Source organism: Ambystoma mexicanum, chromosome 12 (genome assembly GCF_040938575.1).
Source record: "Ambystoma mexicanum isolate Mex_15411 chromosome 12, UKY_AmexF1_1, whole genome shotgun sequence".
Lineage (NCBI taxonomy): Eukaryota > Metazoa > Chordata > Amphibia > Caudata > Ambystomatidae > Ambystoma > Ambystoma mexicanum.
In genome coordinates, this window is record NC_090936.1 from 1,186,556,560 (window position 1) to 1,186,573,133 (window position 16,574).

Here is a 16,574-nt window from a genome sequence, read left to right on the forward strand (position 1 = left end):
AAAAGTAAAAATTATAATTTAAAAAAAAACAACATTGCACAAACCAGAAACAAAGATAAGTTATCTTTTCTTCTTAGATTGCTGCTTATGAGGCGCAGTGGTAGAGACCGATGCAGCCTCCACAGGCTCCACATCTAAATCAGACAGAAAAACTTCTGCACCCCTGTGCTCAGTAAAGGAATGAGTTCGTCCTTCCACAATCACTCGAAATATCGCTGGGTAAATCATTTAGTACTTGTGAGTTTTTTTTATGCCTTGCTTTCTCCTTTGCTGTGACAAAACATTTCCTTTTTTCCCCAATTACATCTTTGCTCAAGTCTGCAAATATAATTTTATTTCCACGCCAGATCTCCAACTTCACGAGATTTCCTCAGCATCAATTCCTTGATAGGAAACCTTAAAAACGTGACAATAAAGTGATCCAGAGCTGGTTTTTGACCCAAAGATCTATGCGCCCTCTCAATATCTAGTGGCATTGTAGGGTCCAAGTGCAACATTGAAACCAATGCCTTTTCCAGGAATGAAAATCGGATTTCCCCTCTCCACATTTTCAGGAAAACCAGTTATCCTTATGTTGTTACTCCTTGAGAAATGTTCTTGCTCCGACAGTTTGAGTAAAAGCTTCTCATTATTAATCTCCAATCGTCTCACTTGATCAGACAGATGCAAAGTCTTAACTGACCTAAGGCGGTCTTCCACAGCAGTGACTTTAGTGATGAGGCCCAGGTATTTCTCCTCTGCACATGTGATCTTAGCTTTGATTTCTGCAATGTCCAAAGTAATTTTAGTCAACAGATCCAGCACTTTGTCATCTCTCTTTTCATCCTCCCCTTTTTGCCTTTTGGTTGGCTGTGTAGTCTCAGCAACTGAATCAGGGTTCTCAGTCATCATCATTAGGGTAAGTATTCAGGAGGTACAGGAGCTCAGCACCTAAGCTGCCATCTCTGAGTCTGACCGTTAGAGAATACAGTTTCTTTTTTAAAGATTTTTACTGCTATAGTGACGCTGGGGATGATGATGATTCACTGGCTATGGCCAGTGACACGATTGCCATCTAGGTCTCCCATCCATGCAGTAACCAGACAGACCCTGCTTAGCTTCAAAGTGAGAAAGGGGCCAGCCCCCTCTAACCTTGGTGCCTAATAAGTGAGGCAAAGTTAAAAGACCACTTAGAGCAACATAGTCTGAGGGGGCCGGCCCCGGTTAATGCATGGATGGAAGACAGTCGAAAGTCTGGCAACATGTTTTAAATATCTCATAGCAGACTAAGAAAACACATGGCTTCATTTATTTTTAAACTGTGCTACTGTCTGTCCTTGAAAGTATTGCACTCAAAGAATGTTTTGTCTTCTGCTGAATTGCATTCTGATTTTTGTAATCTGCCAGTCAAGAGGGGTGGGGGGAGCGGGACATAAGGGTGCAATTGTACACTTTTTGCCCAACTTAGTTCAATAAGGATTTATATCCTCTGCTAATCTCACAATTGCTGCGATTGGTGTCTTGGACCCTTATGCATCCTCGGGGCCCATGACCACTTGCACCCAATCTCCCCAGCTTCTGTCTACCTTCATCACTTGCATCCGCACACCCTCCACACTGGAGACCCGCACTTTTCCACCCAACGAGGCTCCTAGCACTTACGATACATTGCACTTATCTGTGGCGCACCCTCGAGCACTGACACCTCAGCACCAACTCCACTGCTTCTTTCCTTGCTGCATGTTCTGAATACTCACAGGGTATACAAGGTTTTGCCGTCCCTTCGACTACTGTATTTTTTGAATATTTTAATTTTATTGCAATCCCACGTTCTACCTGTTGCCCAGTGGGTGCTTTGAAACGGAAGCCCCGAACAAGCAAGCAATAATTATATAAATAAAATAAACTTGAGTGACACTATGGAATGTGTACTTTAAGATATCTTTATAAAGAAGAGTATTGTTAAAAGTCAGACATGGGGGTGAGGAGAGGAAAATGATGATAGGGCAAGTCAATCATGAGTATGTGCCCACAATGTGGCAAGAGAGAGTTTTCAATCCTGGACACTGGTGCTGTTATTCTCCTCCGGGACACGTGGGCGAAAAGGGTAACTTTTTCAGAGGGTGGACGCAACACATGCGTTTTTTTGAGGTTGGCAAGCTTGCTCAAGTATTTGGCTACCAGGATTGTACTCAGGTTCTCATGTTCCCAGTGCAGACGCTTACCCACAAGACCACAAGCACTTGTTTCGAACTGGGATTTATTTTTCCAGAGAATATTTCACGACAGATTGCTGGGTTTAAAATGTGAGCACCTTTTATACTTTGCAGCATATTTATTAGAACATTTCCTCTCTAAGGCAATTTTTCTGGTGTTGATTTTTTTTTTTTTTTTTTTTTTTTTTTTTTTAAGTCCAATGCTGTTTTGTCTTGCAACTTTCTTCTAAGGGGAAGGGCAATGAACTACATTTGTATATTTCACACCAAGATATATGTTCACTTACTGTGCGTATATTCATGGGTGCCGCCTTTTGATTGCCCCTCTGGGTCCAGAATGTACCTGGGCATATGTGATTCTTGCAGCCAGTCATTTTTTTCCCCATGTTTCTGTGCTGCTTAGATGTGGCTAGTTGGGAGTTGTGCGATGTATCACAACAGTCACCAAGAAACTGGCAATAAAATAAGGGGCTTGGAGCACGCTGCTTAACCAAAGTGGGTGGTCCATGTCAAATTTCAACTCACTGTGCATTGCCAATTTAATCTCACTGCGCATTGCCTAAAACGTGAGTTCTCAATGCCTACAATCTTTTTTACAAAACAATAGCACTGTCAAAACAGGACAAAATCAGTTTGTGATTGATGAACGTCATTGAGCGATGGGTTGCAAGCGTTTTAAAATGTAGAGCGGCCGTGCCCATCGGCCATAGTTAGCGGTTTGGTAGCGTTTTAAAACCTATCATTCTGGAAGCGTTCTAAAAATATATGGAATCACAAAACCCTTGTAATTCAAGGGAAAAACGTTAAGTTGCAGGGATGTTGAGGCAACAAAACCCCTGAAATTCAGCTAAAGCCACCTGTTGCACAATTTATGACCACAATGACGACATCACAGATCACATCACCGATGACTAACACTAATTACATTGTATATAACTGATGTACATCAATAATGGAATTAGAAGTTATTTAGAAGTTAGGTCATGAAAAAACGTTATTACCTTAACAATTTAGGCCATGACAAGGTCTGGGGTCATTGGCAAGCACCAAAGGCCATAGCCAGTGGTCGGTTAGTGTTAAAAAAATACCAATGTGCATGGTTAAAAGCCACGTCTAGTAGTCCATCACCGTTTTAAAATATACAGGGGGCACTGTTAACAGCTGTAGTGAGGGGCCATGGCTAAAGGCCATAGTTAGTGCCCATTAATGTGTTTGAATATACTATCGGCACAGCCAAAGGCTATGGCCACTAGCTAGTATTGTGTTGAAGACCATGGCTAGTTAGTGTAGACACTATACAGTAAACACAGCCAATGGCAATAGCTAGTGGCTGGTTAGTTTTGTATAATGCACAGTGGGAACGGCCAAAGTCCATCGCTTCTTGCATTTTATTACTTTAAATTATACAGTGGACATGGCCAAAAGATGTACAAACTGCTCAAGGTCAAAGGTCGGGGCTAGTGGCCCATTTATGCGCTAGAATAAATAGCGGGCACAGCCAAAGACACTGGCCAGTATTGTGCTTGTGCTCAACTCCATTGTTTAGTGTATATAATATACAGTGGACAAGGTTGAAAGCTGTATCCACTAGTAAAGGCCAACATCTATGGTTGGCACCCCTATAGTGTTTTAAAATATTCAGTGCACATGGATGAAGGTTGTGACCACTGTCCATAACTAGTACCCATTCATGTGTTAAAATATATTTGGCCATGCACACCGACCATGGCTGAAGATCATGCTTGATGCCAGTTACAGTTCTAATTTAATTAGTGAAGTGATATTATTGTGGTCATAGGCTGCGCAACAAGGGGCACAAAGTTAAAGTGGCTTTAGCTGAATTTCATGGGTTTTGTTGTATTACTTTCTCACCTTAACGTCCCTACAACTATTACATATCAGAAAGGGTAGCTCTTAGGACACTATCACAACAGCATTTAGAGTAGATTTCCATAGTGCACAATGTGCAAATGACACTCCACAAGGCCATCTCTGCCACCTCAGCCTCACAGGCATGACGGTCCATCTGAAAATTCTGGCCCCTGATATGGGCTACCAATGATATGTGTAAGCTGGTAGAACAGAAGGACTACACAGCCCTGAAGTCAGTGGCTTCATTACTCACAGCCAAGACTAAATCAACTCCTCCCCCCTACTGTGAACATCTAAACTCCATTGTAACATTTTGAATATGTCCCAAAAGCACCCACCAAACCGAATTGCAGCAAGTAAATTAGGAACTGGTGGACACAGTACTAAAATATTCTTCCTATCTGAGCAAAAATACAATTCAAAATACTTGTCTCTCAGATACTAAGGGCTTGACAGTTCAGCACACTTGTATATTTCTTATTGTCAAACTCTGGTAACATAAGTTTCCATTAATCGAGGTATACAAAATAGCGAAGTTTCACTCACAATAACATCACAAAGCCTGCCTAATAGAATGGAGAACTCTCACCCATCATAATCTAAAGAATTACAATCCAACCATTTGAAAACATTGATTTTCTTTCTATAAAACGGAAACCAACGGAGCAAGGTTACAAGCAGAAAACGGACTTCAGCGGAGAGCAGGGGGGGACATTCTAAGGGACATATTAAAAGTTAGAGTACACATTATCCTGCCCTCAAGATGCTTCCCTTTTTGCAAACTTTCCCATAGCATATTTGTATTAAACGCTCAACCCAATCCTTCGACCATGTGTCTGTGGATCGACCGATAGCTTCTGAATGTCTTCTCTTGTGAAGACCAACCCCCTTGCAGATCCAGCATTTATGCCAATGAGCCAAGCTAACTAGCTTGGGGACAATGCACATCAGCCACAAACCAGTGAGCTTGGAAGACAGTGGCCAGTAACTAAGCACACTGAAATATCACCTGACAAAATGTCACCCTTGCAAAATGCCACAGCATATTCCCCAAGGACAACTCCCTGCTACAATGCAACAAGCAACGGTTGTCATGTATTGCCAGCCAATAGCCCCTGAAAAATGCCCTCTGCACTGGCTCCCAAAGGTTTACGTTCACACTTCTTGTTTTAATTGCACTACAAATCCCTTCCCATTACTGGTTCCAAATCTTATTCTGATCCGGTTTTATAGTCTATGCAAAACTTCTATAAGGCTTGAAAGTGGAACAATTTATAAAAGGGTTGATATTGAAGGGCGAGTCTACAGAAACATTGCTAGCAAGGAGGCTCTTCCCAAAATGTCCGGAGGTTAGATAACTGCTGTCTGACAAAAGACTAGTCAGAAACAAACTGTCTAGGCAGCCAATGGTCGGAGACCATATATTTTTAGCTTTACATTGTCTGTACATCGTCCAATAGTTTGCAGTTATTGTTCTGGCTTGTGTGACGAAATACAAGGAAGAAGCCACATGTAAGAGCAGAATGTAGTTGATAGAAGTGGTGCAATCTCTCCAAACCCAGATTCCTTATGATGCCGAGAGTGGTGTGGATGCCCGTTAGACTACCTTTACATGTATAGCAAGGACAACAGATTGAGAGGTGGTTCATGGTTACTGATTCGGTGTCATTTCCTCCCTAACCCAATAGTGAATGTGTTTGCAATGCAAATACCTTCTAATAAAGCTTTGAAGTGAAGGAAACCCAACCTCGCCTCCACCACCCCAATTGGCCTCTTTGCAAATTGTGAGACACCTTTTTTGGTCTTCTCCCACCAAACGTTGGCAGATTGAAGTTTGGCGAGTTTGGAAAAGTCCTATAAATGTGCAATATTTGCATTTTCATTGTCCCAATTGTTTTTTTAAAAAAGCACCTTCTTCAGACTTCTTTAGCTTCTTAGATATACTTTATTGCTTAGTAACATTAAGCTAACAAGTAAGGAACCACTGGGTCCCATCACCCAGGCGTAACTCGCGTTCCTTCCTAGCAGCTCTAATGACTCTGTATGTCCACTTCAATCACTTCACCTATTCATCGCATAGCTATATCTAACATTAACCATGCATCTCTAATTGTGTTGTGAAGTGCTTGTTGATGAATGTCGTGTGGTTGTGCGTCATTGGAAGCGAAGGAGATGGATTGTGAAGTGCTTGCTTGTGAATGAGAGACCATGTGATGTCATGTGGAATGTTGTATGAGCGTTATACCTGATGTCAGTTAAGCCTGGGTGATTGGACCCGGTGGTTCCCTTACTAGTTAGCTTAATGTAACTAAGCAATAAAGTAGATCTAAGAGGCTAAAGAAGTCTGAAGAAGGTGCTTTTTAACACTAATTTTCAACATCAATTGTAACTGCTTTTACCTATGGGCATCTCCCTTTCTCTCATCCAACAATTTGATCAAGTGTTTACCCAAAAGTGGCATCTTAAGGACAGTGTGCGCAACAAATACTAGATGCCACCACCAACCTACATAAGGCTACACATTCTAAAAAGCTCTGTGGCATGGACATATAATACACCTTAAGACTCAACACTCGTCTGTAATCCTCCAGTAGACTAAAAAGAGGAGAGGAACAAGTGTGCAAGATGGGCTTTTCACATGTCCTCGTTTTTCTGCGAGAAAAATGTGACAGATAGCTTAGATATCCCTCAAATAGGCTCCATACACTAATTGAAAGACCTATGCATCAACTCATTAGTCACTAACATTAAAGATAGATTAATTTTAGACAAATCTCCCTACTTAATAATTTTCTAGCCGCAACCATGCAAGGTATCACCACAAACGGAAAAACTAAAGACCCACCAAAGACTCTGGAACTCTAGCTGTCTCTCATCGCTTGGAAAAAGCATGTGTAAACACACCTTTGAAACTTTAAAGTTCTTGGAAATGTTGAACCCCATGGAGAAGTAGCTCTCTGCAAAGCCCCCTCCATTCTCCACACTTGACTGCACAGCCCCAGAACTCCGCAAATCTCCATGAATTGTAACCATTAGATCTCTCTCCCAAAGACCATGCGACAATTACCTCTAACACAAATTCTTCTTGAATTCATTCTATGACACCACCATTCCTGGCTGGGTCCCCATCCTCCCCCTCACCTTGGCCTCCCCGAATCTGCACCCCTTGTTCATCAGCCACACCTCAAAAGAACCCTTTCAAAGTCAATCGTGAACCACTCAGTAGTTCCATTCTCGTTCGTTCGTATACACTCTTACTTTCGATTCCACCCTTTCTTGCACTCTTAGCTATTCCCTTCACTCTGCTTCCTCTCAATAGTAACATTTGTCTCCATAGTACACACTGGTGCACACCCGCACAAACAATTTCTCGAATGCTTTTGTAACAAAAATATAGTTCTCTGCATCAAAAGTCTAATGATATTTGTACTGACGCTCCATAACTGTCATGGATCAAGTAATTATTGCCAACAACGACTTCTCCTGTTCATCCATCGCATGTTTTTTTTTATGTTGTGGCTCCTCCTGTGCACCTATAGCCCTATTCCTCACCTATGTTACATATATCTTACACATCTTCGTCATTTGATTTATGACCTTCCGTTTCCCTCTAGGAGGGATATTGTACTAATTTTGTAATGTCTACTGTTGTCTCTTAAAAACTCAAAACTTTAACATAAAAATGTACCCTGCATAAAAGATAGTTGTAAGTCTTTCCCAACTACTGCCATCTGACCTCCCGAGCCGGTACGATTGCCACTAGAAAAGGTTCCATTGCATGGTCAAAGAAAAGGGAACAGTGGAAAACCCTGCAGTGTACTGTGGTATAGCCTAAATTCCTTCTGCTCGAAGGGACCGAAGCCAAAGAATTGTTAGACAAAACCCTGAAATAGTGGCATCACCTAAACCGAAATTTCTCAAGAACCTAATCCAGATAGGCCAAGTTAACCCAAAGCACCAATGGCTGTTACACCGATTACTGATAGTTTACTATATGAAGGGGCCAGAGATTGAGTACCAAACCTGCCCTTAATAAAAAGTGGTCTGTGAGATTAAAACCCTGTATCTCTTACTACATCTCATATTTCAAACAAGTTTCTAATCCAAGAGACTAGACAGGCCTGCTGGCTAGGATCTCACATTCTGCAGCTACCACCCACTTTGCAAATGCACATCATACTGTTCTCTCACTCAAAAAAACTCAAACCTCTTACACCCAGTGACCACACTATCCACAAAGCCAGTTCAACTCCGATTACGGCACGATTCAGGATGGCTAACAGCTGTTTGAGTTCACACCACAAACAAAATCGCATAAGATGACAAAAGAGGGTTCCACGCAGAAGTGAAAGATGCTGAAAAACATTTAGACTTTCCCAACAACATAAGTGACCCTGTAAGGAGAATCAGAAACCATCTTTTCACTGTTATTAAAAGGTTAGTTCAGATTATTCAAAGCTTTGAAATCCTTTTCAGTTTCTACATTACCATACACTTGTAAGGAGGGGGTATCATTTGGAGCCACTGTCTACATCAAAGCAGAAGCCTTGGACAAGCAAAAGGACTATAACGGGACCTTTCCAAGAGGGAGGGGAGCAAGCGCTGCACATCATCTGTAGGAATATGTTCTGTACATCACTCAAGGGACCAGACATCTTATGACATTCGATAACATGCACCAGAGTGGCAATACTGATTTGTGCATCTCTCAGTGTAACTCGCTAAACCAACATACCATTTTTCACAACCTTTGCTTTTTTTTTTTTTTACCTACTTGCGAGCTCATTTTCTAACTGCCATGGGATTTCCCCCCCAGTGCCAAGGCCATTTTTGGTGATTTCGGTATTTCACCATGCAAAGCCTTCTAACATTTTCTCCTTCATTAATGTCCTCCATTAAACAGGCCCAGTCCTAAACTCTAAGATTTTATTAGCTCCAGGCACATGAGTAACTCTGCTTAAGGGGAAATTCCAGACACTGGAGCAACTTACAGTTCCTGCTTCATGTATTCCAATTTCGACATGGCCATCCATTAGAAGCCCCTGTGAGTACACCTGGAATTCTGAACCACTGAGCAATGTAATGCAGGTACGCAAATTGGCTGGAATGCATACCAGTTTGATGTTTGTCTTAGCAGGCAGTTCCATATTATACACAATTGTATCAGTCCAAAACAGACAGCCCCAATGCTCCAATCGCTAAGATGCCAGAATGCAACACACGGATGATGCCCAATGAGTATGAAACACACTTCTCACTTGGAACAAAAATGTATGCTTTTTGGCTAATTTGCATGCGTCACTGCCCAACTTCTGCAGCTGTTGTACAGAGCTGGGGTTGATAACCATCCTCCCTCCCAGCTTCTTTCTAGATATTTATGGAGGAAAACATCCAAGTGGCACCACAAATGTATTAGCGGAACACACGTATTTTGCTCGAGTTGGATGGTTACATTGAAATGAATAGAGACTACGATAGGACAGAAAATTTGCCAAACACGCTTCTAGAACATGTTCAAAAACAACAACTTGTGCAGAGTTACCATATCAGTAACAACCCAGACATACAGAAAAGTAGAGTCAATATTAGAACCGAAATTGCAAATTGAAAAATTTGAGTTCTATCCTGCTTAAACACCTGGGCTCGCAACCAATTCGTTTTTATGAAAACAAGAACCCAAGAAATCGTGAGAGATTTAGATTGTGACAAGCATTAAATTCACCACTTGGTTACATTAGGCAAAGTCCATTCCTTTGTTAAATCCACACTACCAACAGATGCAAAATCCTTTTTCATAAGAACTTTTTAAACCTGTGAACCAAGTGAAATATAAAACATACAAACTCAATCTATTCACGTCCAATGGTGCAAAGCCCCTTCAAAACAGCTGAATTGTATTACAAGTCTGACTTCAAACCAGCACAACTGGCACCTTTGGTTGTCCGACAATGTCCTGTTTACAACGGGTATTAACACTCAGCCACACGCTCATTCGCAGTTCGGCAAACATCCACATGAAAATGAATAACGTCACCCTTAAAATCACTGAGCATGTAATTAACAAAATAGTTGATGTAAGCGTTCATTTACCATACCGGTACGAGATCCTATATATCGAGGGGACGTGTAAAGTTGCATTTAAATTCCACTTGTTGAATGCACATATAAATGTCATGCTGAACACAATGTTTTGAAATCTGTGGTCATTATACAAAATATTGAATAATAAAAAGGCCACAAACATAGGTCACGCACAACATCGGAAGACACAATTTTACACAATGACATGCTTGGAATTACATGGCGTTTATTTCAGATAACAAAAGGACACTTGGGCAATACCCGCGAATCAGACAATGTGAAATGGCCTTAACGGTCACAGAAGCAAAACAGCCAGGAGAGACACCAATAAAGCGTGCTCAGAGAAGTGTCATGATGGAAGCGGGATTCTCAGAGCAGTCCCAGACCATAGGGACTATTCCAACCTCTATGGGGCTGCCTTAAATAAGCGAGACAACGATTTTACGTATGCAACCGACCCCACAGGCCGGTTAGCAAAACAATTCCAAAACGCTACTGGGCAGGACTGGAAGTGGGCTCTCGGTTCCCCCCGTGACGTTCTCACATCTCCCAGAGCCAACTGTTTTCATCCATTTATATAACAGTGCATTAGCTATGGTCATAGTAACGTCAAACTCAAGCAAAAGCAAATCTCCTTTGGAAAGTTTCAGGCAATGGTCGAAAACTTTTTTTTTAATAAATAAACCGGTCAAGTAAACTCATGAGCATAACATCCAAATGTATGGTCATTGTATAGTGTCCAAAAGAAAGCAACGAGCATGTCCCATTGGCGCCACTCACTCACCGCAGGTAATACTGTTTCAAGGCGAAGGCAGCGTTGGAGCAGCTCCTGGGAAAGTGGAATTCCTCCACGATCTCTCCCCACTGGTTCTTCTCGGAGACCTGGGGGGAGATAGAGAGAGGCGGCGTTAGAGCGGAGCGCACGGCGTCCTGGGGCGGCTGTCAGAGCAGGAAGCGTGCCTCTCGGCCGCGGTGTAAACAAAGCGTGCATGGCCCTGCACGGGGGGGGGGCAGCTGCCAGCGCAGGCGCCAAGGTGAGCGTGTGAACCCGTGCCGGCGCCGGCCCCCTGCAACGGCATGCGGCCCCGCAACACACCAGAAAGACACCAACGCCCCCTTCTGCGCAGGGAAGGAGGCAGGGCGCCGCGCGTACATGCATGCACACGCACACACACACACCCCCCCCCCCAGACGGGGGAGGTAAATATTCACATGACCCACGCCAGCCCTTCCACCACATCCAATTACAACTAGAGCCTCCAACCCAGCCCCCAAACAGCTCTCACTGGCGGGTCCCCAGACTATAAATAAGCGTGCACGGGCTCCCACCCCCACCCCCTGGGCTCCACGTATAAATAGCTGAGCGGCGGTATACGGGAGAGGCGTGGGAAATAAGGCCTTCCCAAAGCCCCTGCGCCCCACACGGAGGCCTGGAGTGGCCAGAAGCCGGCTAGCAATGTACAGCGACTGGTAACAGGATTGCACCCCGTGCAGCCACAGTAGCCGGGCAGCAGAACCACCCCCTCCAGGGAGCCCAAACAGACGTGCACACAACCCTTCACATGACACCCCCTGGCCCCACCTTTACTAGTAATGATTAGATACATGGCCCTCCGCCAACCCTCGTCCCCGGCAGTAGAGCACAGGGGCTCAGTCACTACAAGGATATCACATCTCATGCTATAGGAAGGGTCTCAGGTTTGGAATGGGAAGGAGTTGGATACACATCTCATGTTATAGTAAGGATCTCAGGTTTGGTATTAGAAGCATTGTGATATCACATATCATGCTATAGGAAGGGTCTCAGGATTGGAATGGGAGAGAGTTGGATATCACATCTCATGCTAAAGGAAAGATCTCAGGTTTGGAACGGGAAGGATTTGGATCTCACATCTCATGTTTTAGAACGGGTGTCAGGTTTGGTATTAGAAGCATTGAGTAGTGACAAAAACGGCCAGCACACTTCTCTACCGGGGGCCATGTCAGGGATGTGCCAATTGTCATGTCAAGTGTCTGCTGATACAAGGGACACAAGACGCCAGGGCATACAGAGGACAGCCGGGAGCCCGTGTCCTTCCAAACATGGGCCTGCTCGATGCAAACCTTACTCTGACACCAGTCCACTGCACTGTGTACAGAAGCAAAGGAAACCTAGTATTTACACCCCCAAATCATTACGTGGGGGCATTCGGAGGAACACTTCCCAGCAATTGCCAATGTCTCATACAAACATTGACCAGGCACAAAATCTTCTCGCGCTCTGCCCACCTCACAAGACTGCGTGCGGCAACACATGAACACAACCAAAGATCATGAGGGCCCTGTACACACAATGAGCAGAAAGGGGGATTCCTTACATATTATTCTAGCACAAACCTAGCTCGGGATCAACAGAGCGCCATATAGGCCAGTAGGTGAACATTAGTAATAATGATCACAGTGTGCACAAGTTTGCCCAAATCTAGGTTGCACCTGGGTGTTGTTGCAATAACTTATAAAATGCCGGACTTCCCTGCTAAGAGCACACATTATACCAGTGGCAATACATGACTCATCAACCACACAATATCTTCCCAGCGTAGTAATACCAAGAAGCAAGCACACCGACAGGTGCCCGTACAGCGATCTCAATATATACGGTATGTGTAAATTAGAATGAGAACTGGATCATTGTAAAGACGGTTCTGTACACTGCAACATATCTATGCACCAGTATCCACCATGGAAATATGTTAATAGTGAGGATAGTGCCAACAGCATCTTAGGGCTGCATCAAGATGATGACGTGGAGGGTAGCGGGAGAAACAAGACAGTCTTTGAGGGTTTCTGTTGCAGGATGTAGGAGATTGGGCTGGATTTGATGCGAGGATCGAGCAAGGGTTATATGTCGGACTCTTTCATTTGGAAGCTATGTAATAGCCTGTTGGGACCTAAGGCGGGTGGTGTTTGAATGTTCAGAGCTCTGCACCCTCCTGGGCCCAACAACAAGTGTCTGCTGGGGAGTAGATCATGTGTGAACTGGGAATAAAGCCTGGTCTGCTTGGAACCAGATCATGGATCAGCAGGGAGTCGTGACAAGCATGTTGAAATAGAGCACTCCTCTACTGGAAGTCGCGTCAGTGGTCTACCAAGGGATCTGCTGGAGTCAAGGGTAAGGTCTATGTCAGGGGTCTTCTGGGAAGCAGATTAGGTATGAGCTGAGAGCTATGACAAGAGTGATGAAAATAGAGCAGTGCTCCAGGGATTTGCCAAGAGTCATATCAATGGATCTGCTGGGAGCCAAGGTACATATCGAAGGTCTGCTGAGAAGCAGATCGCGTGTGATCTGGGAATAAAGTCTGGTTTCCTTGAAATCAGATCATGGATAAGCAGGGAGCAGTGACAAGAAATACCAACCCACTTCTCAACCGGGGGCCATGTCATGGATCTACCACTGTCATGTCAATGGTCTGCTGGGAGCCATGTCAGGGATCTGGCAAAGGTCATGTTAAGGGGCCTGCTGGGAGCCAAGGCTAAGGTCCATGTTAAGGGTCTTCTGGGAAGCAGATCATGTAAGAGCTGGGAGCCATGGCCATGGCAAGAATGATGAAAATAGACCAGTGCTTTACTGTGAGTCATGTCAGGGATTTGCCAAGGGATCTGCTGGGAACCAAGGTCCATGGCAAGGGTCTGCTGGGAGAAGCAGATCATATGGGAGCTGGGAATAAGTTGAAACCAGATCAGCAGGGAGTAGTGACAAAAACGGCCAGCCCACTTCTCTACCGGGGGCCATGTCAGGGATGTGCCAATTGTCATGTCAAGTGTCTGCTGGGAGCCATGGCAAGGGTCTGCTGGGAGCCATGGCAAAGGAGCCATGGCATGGGTCTGCTGGGAACCATGTTAATGTTAAAGGTCATTTGTACCGTGCACTATCACCACCGGAGTGGTCCCCTGGTGCTCTGGCGGCTCTGAAAGAGGGAGGGATGGGTGGAGGCTGGAAAAGTGCAAGATTGCAGTGATGTGCTGTTGGCAGCCTCAGCCCGGTGGTTCCGTTGGCTGGGCCTGGGGTGTATGCGGCCGGTAGTCGTGTGCTGATGTGCGAGTCTATGTGTGTTTTGTTTTTGCAGTGTAGTGAAGTTCTTGCGGTTTGCTGCGCTAGAGATTTGTGGATGTGTTTGATTTGGAGTTTGAGAGGTGTATGCAGAGAAGGAAATTGTTAGTGGTACTGGTTAGTTGGTATCTCTATCCTGGATTGAGCCAGTTGGGCTGGTGTACACAACGGGATGCTTGCACGCCCTGTGCCTCAGGAGGTATGTGCCCATGGCAAGGGTCTGCTGGGAGCCACGGCAAGGGTCTGCAGGGAGCCATGGCAAGGGTCTGCAGGGAGCCATGGCAAGGGTCTGCAGGGAGCCAAGGCAAGGGTCTGCAGGGAGCCAAGGCAAGGGTCCATGTCCGGTCTTCCCTACAGGTCCCTCCCCATCCATGTGAAGGCCTGGTCTGCCAAACATTCCCCAGGCATGCACCCACTGACAGCAGCCTCCTGTCAGGCCGAGCACAGCCCGAAGGAGAGCCAGGGAGTCCCCGTGCCACCCCCGGCATCCCGCCTCCTCCTTTCCCCGCCCCCCCAAGCCGCAGCGAGGGAAATCCAAAAAGTGCAGCCAGCAGCGCAGAGACGGAGAGAGGGAGAGAGCATAAGGAGAGTGCGCGGCCCCCGCCGGCTCTCACTCACTCACTCACCTTGCAGAAGCCGCCCAGGGTGGTGACCCGGGTGTAGAGAGCGTGCAGGTCCAGCTCCCTCCCCGCCACGGCCGGCAGCTTCCGAAAGCGGCTCCTGCAGTGCACAAAGAAGAGAGAGAGAGCGCGTTAGAGGGTGTCCCCCCGGCCGCAGGCAGAGCCCCCCACCCGCCAGCCAGCGCGGGGCCCCCGCTACAGCCCGCTCCTCACCCTCGGCTCTGGTGGAACTGCCGCAGCTCGTCCAGGAAAGCCTGGCCTTTCCTCCGCTGCTCCGCTTCAGGTTTCCCGGTGCTCGAGTTGGCCATCCTTACAACAACAAAAAAAAAAAAAATACCCTTCTAAGAAAAACAAAAAAAAATATCCAAATGTGTGCGGATCCCCTCCTTAGGGAACCCGCGTCCCCATGCCGGAGTGCGGGAGGGCAGAGCGGCTTCTTCCCAAAGAAAAGTTTGTGTGTGGGGGGGACGGTGGCAGGGCCGCCCGCGGGCTGAGGCGGGGGCCCGCACTCCTCAGCACGGCCAACGGAAAGACGGCGGCCGCCCGGCGCCCCGCTCCATGCCCTCCCCACACGCCAGGCCGGCCGGGCTGCCCGGGACGCGCCGCGTCCCCCCGTTTATTTAGGGTTCAGGTGAGGGCTTGTGTCCCTTCAGCCGGGGGAGGAGTGTTAGTGTGTGTGTGTCTCTCTCTCTCTCTGTGTCAGTGTGTACTACGCGGGCGGCGGGGCCGGCGCAGCCCCCTCCAGGGCCGCACTTACCACACGCTCGGGCGGGCACACAGCGGCCGCCCGCACTCGGGCGCCGCACACACACACACACAAAAAAAGGAGCCGGGGACGTGCGAGGCCGCGGCTGCCGCTGCTACTGCTCTTAGCCTCAGAGAAGGGGATTGTGTGTGTGTGAGAGAAGGAGGAGGGAGAGCGCGGTGCCCGGCAGCGACCCCTACACAGGGCCCGAGGTACTGCGCACTACAGAAAGCTCTGGAGAGCGCTGCGGGTCAAGGCGGCGCCATCTTGCAGTGGAGTGCCCTGACGTAGCACAACGGCACCTTCACGCTATCCTTTGAAATATCTCCATCGCTCCACTCTCTTCCTCATTATTTCATAATTGCTCAGCCTCCACTCGTAAAGTCATAAGTAATGCATATACATATGTACAATAACATATTTAATTATCGGAACCATAATGTATGATCAGTACATGTGGTAAGCCGTTTTAAGACAGAAGCTTGAGGAACTAGCAACACTTGCACCGCGCTACGATCATTTTATTGGACCACTATTTGAGATAAACCGGGGGGGAAAAACGATGCGCTCTAAAATGGCCGGTGCGGGATTCCTTGCTGTTTGAGGTCCGCTTTCTCTGTCTTTAGCTCAGACGGCAGAAGCCGCGGCAGCGAGTGGCCGAGCCGGGAACAATAGAAGAGAGCGAGGTTTCGTCTGCCCCCTGCTTCAGGGGCCGTCTGCAATGTGCACGACGTTTCGCACAAAAGCTCGGCGGAAAAAGGGAGAAGAGAAAGAGATCAGGAAGGGGAAACGAAAAAAACGGCTACTACCGGTTATTCAGGGCAAGCCGAGGAGGGTAAGGCAAGGGAGCGTCGCAAAAGAGCCCACGGACGCACGAAGGCTCTGCACATCACTCATGACAGGGGGGAAAGACAAGTTAGGATGTTTTACTCCAAAGAAAGTGTACATTTTCTACAAGAAAGTATTCCTTT

At 46.3% G+C, this 16,574-nt stretch overlaps 1 protein-coding gene across 1 annotated transcript in view; it reads right to left on the minus strand.

Annotated features, from left to right (window-relative positions):
* The window catches only part of ARID2 (AT-rich interaction domain 2), a 1,843,885-nt gene extending 1,827,519 nt beyond the window's left edge, over positions 1-16,366 (minus strand). Inside the window, exons 1-3 of the mRNA XM_069629837.1 lie at positions 15,072-16,366; positions 14,865-14,958; positions 10,933-11,030 (exon numbers count right to left, since the gene is read on the minus strand). Of these exons, the coding sequence (XP_069485938.1) occupies positions 10,933-11,030; positions 14,865-14,958; positions 15,072-15,166 (287 nt within the window). The 5' untranslated portion in view covers positions 15,167-16,366. The remainder of the gene's footprint in view (positions 1-10,932; positions 11,031-14,864; positions 14,959-15,071) is intronic.
* Positions 16,367-16,574: the final 208 nt, after the last annotated feature.